This window comes from Diplodia corticola, assembly GCF_001883845.1.
Source record: "Diplodia corticola strain CBS 112549 chromosome Unknown scaffold14, whole genome shotgun sequence".
NCBI classification, from domain to species: Eukaryota; Fungi; Ascomycota; class Dothideomycetes; order Botryosphaeriales; family Botryosphaeriaceae; genus Diplodia; species Diplodia corticola.
The window spans coordinates 539,430-545,896 of record NW_017971493.1 but is presented as its reverse complement, the minus strand read 5'-3'; the positions used below and the strand labels follow the sequence as shown (position 1 = coordinate 545,896).

General features: G+C 60.1%; 3 protein-coding genes across 3 annotated transcripts; all 3 read right to left on the bottom strand.

The window, feature by feature from the left end:
* Nucleotides 1–374: 374 nt before the first annotated feature.
* BKCO1_14000175 (protein tyrosine phosphatase) lies at nt 375–1,366 on the bottom strand (the record flags this gene model as incomplete). The annotated part of the gene is made up of 3 exons (XM_020271090.1): nt 375–448; nt 515–871; nt 1,138–1,366. 3 exons carry the CDS (start codon nt 1,364–1,366, stop codon nt 375–377), a joined length of 660 nt encoding a protein of 219 aa, XP_020132264.1.
* Nucleotides 1,367–2,419: 1,053 nt separating this feature from the next.
* Nucleotides 2,420–3,868, bottom strand: BKCO1_14000174 (ring finger domain-containing protein; the record flags this gene model as incomplete). Its single annotated transcript, XM_020271089.1, has 1 exon — nt 2,420–3,868. One exon carries the CDS (start codon nt 3,866–3,868, stop codon nt 2,420–2,422), a length of 1,449 nt encoding a protein of 482 aa, XP_020132265.1.
* Nucleotides 3,869–4,495: 627 nt separating this feature from the next.
* On the bottom strand, nt 4,496–6,136 carry BKCO1_14000173 (cell cycle control protein; the record flags this gene model as incomplete). Its single annotated transcript, XM_020271088.1, has 5 exons — nt 4,496–4,959; nt 5,018–5,481; nt 5,536–5,974; nt 6,028–6,072; nt 6,124–6,136. The coding sequence occupies 5 exons, from the start codon at nt 6,134–6,136 to the stop codon at nt 4,496–4,498; spliced, it is 1,425 nt and encodes a 474-aa protein (XP_020132260.1).
* Nucleotides 6,137–6,467: the final 331 nt, after the last annotated feature.

Sequence of the window (6,467 nt, the reverse complement as noted above, 5' to 3'; positions counted from 1 at the left end):
GGGGAAGAGGGGGGCCGGACATGTTTATGGGTTCGGGGCACATGCAAGGCGCAACGGCGACTTCATCCTCACGCGAACTCCCGGCCTTGTTTGAATAGCTGGCTGGCTGGCAGGATGTGGCCTGTTCAGTCTCTTCCCCCTTTTTGTGCTATGAAAGCGTTCACCCCTACATCGAAGTTACATGATGATCCATTGCGCTCGCGCTCGATATCTCCCAGCGCAGTGTATGATACGCGTTTGAGGGTTAGCCAATCAAATCTCGCAAAAATTGTGTACTAGAAGCCCAATAGTCTGCATCTGGGGCGCCCCTAGCGCCTGGTGACAGACACGACGTCCTGACTTTTTTTCTCTTCCGCATCTCTACAAGCGCCCACCTAATCGGCCCTCTTCTTTCCGCGCATGACTCTGCGCCTTTGGGCCATCATATGCGAGTAGAGGATGTACGAGCCTGACACAGGTTAACCCAGGTAGGGAGAGATGACACGCCGGGGGAGAAAGAAAGGAAACGACATACCAGGCACGTAGATAGCCAGCACAGCCCACAAGCCGTAGGCGATGAGCGGGTTCAGTTCGGCGGCGGGGCCGGTGGCTTTGAAGACCAGCCAGCATTCGCAAGAGATGCCGAGCGGGTAGAGCACGTAGAAGGTGTTGTACCGCAGCCAACTCAGGACGGCCGGGACCTTGCCGCTGCCCAGCAGGAAGACAAAGTAGCCGTAGCGGATGACCTCGGTGACGGACCAGGCGATCAGCATGCCGGCGAAGGCGGGCGAGTGCGCGGTCGACTCGGGGAAGGGATAGGCGATGCCCCACACCAGGAGGAGGCGCGAGGCCACCTGCATGAGGGTGGTGAGGAGAGGCGCGCGGACGATACCTGGAGAGAGAGAAAGACCCGGCCGCGGTCAGCACATCGCCCTTCATGTTCACATCTGGTTCTTTCCAACTGCGATTTGTACGTGTTCTTGGCAACTTTCTTCTTCTTCTCCTCCCCCCAGGCGCACACGGCAGATAGCAGCGCCAGAAAAAAAACCCAGCCCGCCTTGCACACCCTAATCTCATCTCATATGCATATCTTGTAGCCGCCGTCCATCCAGACGACCAAAAAAAGAAGAAAAAAAAAGAAGAAGAAGAAAGACTCACCAAAAGCCGCGTGCCCCACCTCGGCCAGCGCCAGCGTTTGTACCCAGCGCACGAAGTCGTCAACGCCGCCGAAGACGTTGGTCAGGCCGACCATGGGCACCAGCAGCACGACGCGGCCCAGCACGGCCGTCCACAGCAGCGCCGAAGCCGCATTGTACGAGAGGAGGTAGGTCTGGGCGACGGTGCCGGTGCCCGCCTTGGGCTTCGTTGTCGGGGCGGTGGAGGACATGGTTTACGTTCGGTTCGGGTGGGGACGAGCGATGTGGGTGGTGGGATGGCTTTTTTCCGGCGCGAAGGCCCCTAGGTACAAATGGGAGGTACCCGGTGGTGGAGGGCAAGCGAGGCAGCTGCACTGTACTAGGCGATTGCTCGTTGCGATGAAGCGTGGCTCGGGAAGAACAGCTGTCGATGATGCGGAGCTCGATAGAGCCGGGGGCCAATTGCAAAAGACAATGGTCTGGCGGCGTGACCGAGCTTGAGCGATGTCGCTGCAAGCCGCCGTTAGCTGATGGCTCCGCTTGTCAACAGAAAATGGATTTTGGTGGCGATGGTTGGGGAGAGAGCGCAGCTTCCAACCGAGGCAGGTCGGCATTTGGAGCTGCGAGTCGCCGACACCACCCACCCCCCAATCCTCTTCACCACCGACGACGCTCCTCGCTTCGACAAATAGATGCATCAGCTTGAATCTAGGCTGCCCCACGAACCCTGGAGCATTGGGCGACAAAGCACGCATCCAGGTGCGTGTGCCAACCAGTGGCGCGAGGCTCATTCCATCCTGCTCCTATCTAATGAACCTGGTGCCGTGCTTCAATAGTCCCGTATGCTTGCTGCGTGATCGATGTCTTCTTGAGAGAGCATGTGAGTCACGAAGCGCTCAACAACTCACTATGTTTCAAAAAGTCGTCTTGCATTGCTGGCACCAATCCGAGCCATTAGGCGACTCGCGCCTCTCCGAGAAAAAGCAGCTGTCCGTTGCCCCATGCAGGAAGACATGCAGTAAGCCAGGGCAAGCCGGACAGATGCTGAGTCGAGAACCAGATCATCTGCCCGTCGTTCAAAAAAAAAAAAAAAGACCTGTCACAATCATTCCCCGTTCCGATGATGGCCCCCATGAACACCCACGCCCGCCATGCCGCTTCATCTACTGTTGACACGTACTAACGCCAAGGAAATGAAAAGCTCCTAATGCTCGCCCTGTGCTCGCTTTTTGCCGCTGAAAGGGGAAAGAAAAGGACGAAATGCAGCAGAAGATAAAGAGGATGGCCCGAGAACCGAGCGCGCCTCATAAGAACAACTGGACCATGGCTGTTCGTGCTGCGCACTTCTTGCCGCAGTCTCTCACCACACACTTCTGGAAAGGATTCGGTAGGCGGCTACCCGAGCCGGCTGGCTCTTTGCCTTTGCGTTTTGACGCGTGTCGGTTCCTTGCGCACTCGCCGCAATATACCTTTCCGTCGTGCTCATCAAAATCAGCTCTATGAAAGCATATCGGCCGAATCGCCAATGATGTGGCTAAAGGTGCACTCACATGGCCGCATGCTTTGATAACCCACACTTGGCTCTTTTCGCCTCCTTCCGGGCCCGCACACAGGTCCGCATCGCAGTTGGGACAGGTTATGACATCTCCCTCCGCCGGCGACCGCGTGAATCCGGGCGGAGCCTTGGGCGGAGCTTCATACGTCGGCGTGCTCTCGCGCTCAAGCCCGAGGTCGAAGGCGGCTGCGCCGTAGTTCATGACGCCTGGCGCGAGGAAGCCCGCAGCGCCGGCGTTGAGCTCGAGGAGGCCATCTGGATCACGTCCAATTAGCCGCTGAATGTAGGGCGCCCGCTGCGACGTCCGCGGACGCGTGTCATGCTGATCTCGCCGCTCCCTCCACTGGTGCTGCTGGTGCTGCTGGACAGACGTGCGCTCACCGAGTATGTGCATGAGTCGCCGGTGCACCGGGCTGTTCCGTCGACTGCGCGTCCTAAACCCTCCGTCGCCAGGAGGTGCCCTGTTCACGCCGTGTCTCGTCCCCAAGTCGGTAAACAGCACCTCGAACTCGAAGTCGTCTTCGGCGTCGGTGAGATCTACGGCCGTGGCGGGTGTTCGTCTTCGCCCCGGAATGGCGCGCGACGAGACGAACTCGACCTCGGGGCTCGAGGGGGCCGCATTTCGAGCTGGCGGGTTCGGCGGCGGCTGAGCAGGCGTATCGTCCGACAGGTCGATGATCTCTCGAGCAAACCGCGGTGGACGTGAGGCTCGGGCTGATTGAATCGGCGGGGCGATTGGCACTGTCGACGGGTTGGCCAGCGTGGGATCATCTTCGGAGGTGAGGTCTATGACGTCCGCTGGCGCGTGGTGGCTCGAAGCGGCAGGTGTGGACATGGCAGGCCGTCTGAAGTCAAAGCCGTCGCCGGCAAAGCGGTGGAGCAGGGGAGGAAGGCGTAGGCCGGAAGTCTGCGGGTGTTGTGGGGCGTGCAGCGGCGGAGTGGAGCTGACGGAGGGTGGAGAGTTGGCGCGGTGCTGGAAGGACGCTGGGCGGCGAAGGGCTGCTTGGCCGGAGCTCTCGCGGTGGCCGCGCTGCATATCGTCGTGAGATCTCTGTGTGGGCAGGACGGTCAGTCTTTGTGGGCCGGTTAGCGGCGGCGGCTCGCTCGCAGTCTGGGCGGCTGGCGGTGCGTGGGCATCGATTCGTACCTTGGGGATGCGGTGATGCGGCCAGCCGTTGGGCGGGTTCGTGCTGTCCATGCTCGGGGTTGCGGACGGGGCGCTCGCGGCGAAGAGGTGGTGAGGAGGATGGGCGGGTCGGGGGTGGAGGAGGAGGTGAGCAGGCGGCTCCAGCAGCGCCAATGCGGCCGGCGGTGCTTGGTGGCGGATTAATGAGGTGTTGTGATTTGAAGAGGCCCAGCCAACGGACTCCGCAGCTCGACTCGCGCCGGCAACTCGGTGCACAACGCCTTGCAATGGAGCTCTTGGTTCTTGCAGCAGCCAGGGCCGGGTTGCAATTTTCTGTGGGCGCTGCGAGCCGCGGAAGTCTCACCTGTCACCGGGCTGGCAGGAGGCGGCGCCCTTCCTGCTGCAATGCGCAAAGCACAGATGGACTACTCCAGCAGCAAGGGGGCCACCATGGAATCCGCTGGCTTCGCCCCCGCCTGTACGCGCCATGGGTGAAGAAGCCGGTCACTCGCGGCTGTAGCGTCAATGGGACTTCGAGCAAGCGCTGCTACTGGTACATGAATCATGAATCGCCCAAAACCACCTTGATGTCATTCCTGTATCTGCTGGCTTAAATCCCCTTGCGCCCACGGCGATTTCCAAGTGGTTTTACGCATGTCGCCTACCCTAGTTCCCCCGCACCGGCTAGGCCGCTCTCTTTCAAGCTGAGCCCAGCACCAACAGTCCTCCCTCGGCCGTCAGCGTCACGACTGACTGCGCCGACGCTCCCCACTGCACCGCCGCCCCCGAGATTGCTTTCCTGAACGGCTCCGACCAGCTCTTGGTCGACTTTGCGTAGTGCTGCACCGCAACGCTGCCCGATCCTGCTGCAACAAGGAACTGGCCCGTGTAATCCCACTGCACGCTCTGCACCGTGCTGCCGATGTCCAGCGCCTGGATGCTTGCCGCCTTCCGCAGATCCCAGATCTGAACCGTCGTCTGGCCCTGCGCCGCGGCCGCCAGCCACGTGCCATTCTCAGAGAAGGCAATTGTCTGAAGAGCGCCGCCTACATCGAATGTCGCCATACTCTCCCCAGTCTTGACATCGAATACCTTAATCTGGCCATCCCGACCACCTCCAGCAAACAAGTGACCGTCGGGGTGAAATGCTCCGCAAAGAAGCTCTGCGGTAACCGTCAGTGAAAATTGAACCAAAACATTGCCAGGACGCATGGCACATACCGGCATCCGTGAAGACCTGCGTGAGTTGCTTGTTGCTGCCCAAGTCATAGAGGATGTAGCTCTTGTCCACGCCGGTCGAAGCGAGGATGTCGCCACAAGGGTGGATCGAAAGAGATGTTGCTGCTCCCGCATGGGACCCAATCTGAGCAACCTCCGCGTCCCCCTCAAACACCTTGACTGCCCCCGTAGATGTGGCAACAATTGGCTTGTCGTTGTACCAGGCGCCAGCTGTGATGCTGCCGCCAGCTTTCAGCGCATGAACCACCTGGTTCTGTGACAGGGAGAACACGCTAGCGACGCCATCCTTCCCTCCAGTAAGAGCGAGGTCGCCGCTCTTGTCGAGAGCAAGCGTCTTGCCGCCGGGATATAGGGGCTCCGTCTCGTGCGTGGTGTCGAACGATTGAATGGTCTCCGACGTAGCCCAGCCGTCAGGAACGGGGCGCTTTCTCCGCGTGGCGGACAGTCTGGGAAGAGTTAGCTTGCTAAACCAGTGCAACGTCATTCCGCAAGCAGCCTACTGTTGGTGTGTCTCATCAATCTTCGCCACGACCGTATCAGGGAGGCCGGCGCTATCCACCTGCATGGCATCTCCGCCGGGCGCGCCACCCGCACTCACGCTGATGCGGGAGAGAGCGTTGCGAGCCTCGTCCCTCTCGCGCGTTAGCCGCGCAATGACCCTAACGGCAGCATCGTGTTGGTAGAGGGCAGTGCTGAGCTCCTGCCGAGTTTGCGCAAGGTGTTGCTTGAGCTGATAGGTCTCGAGGGCGACGGCATCCCATTCGTTCTGGAAGGTAGCAAGGAGGGAGGGAATGGACGTGAGAGTCGGCGGGCGCGGGCGGACGACGCGCTGGGTCTTGAGCTCGACAAGGTCGTCTGCAGTGAGCTCCTCGCCGTTGACGGGGTCGGTACCGTGCTCGGCGAGGTATGTCTCGATCAGACGCTTCTCGAAGACGTTTCCTGCGGCAGTGTGAGCTTCGGCGCGCGTCAACGGAGCTTCGAAATGTACGGACCGCTCTTCTTGGACGCAACAGGGACCTGCGGGGCTTCGCCGGAGACTGGAAGACGGTTAGCAGAAGCGATTGGAGCGCAGTGCAGGTGCATCTTACTTGCGCACAGCATTTTGGCGGGGGTGGCTTGGAATGGAGGGCAACTGCGTGGAGCTGCTGAAGCGGAGCGCGAACGACAGGAACTTCTTGGATGCAAACACGCCAAGGCTGAACACACTGCCCGTCAAACACGCTAACGTCATGACCGTGGGATCGGCCGGTTGACGGCGGGATCTCCTCCGGCCTCAACCTCACCTCGTCAACCATTCGCCACACCTTAAAAATTCTCCAAAAATTCAAGAATCAACCCTGGCTCACGTGGCGGAACACTCGGCCATTCTCAATAATGCTACATCGTATACACTCTCCGAGCCACAGCCGAGCAGTATCCTTGAGTTTTGCGT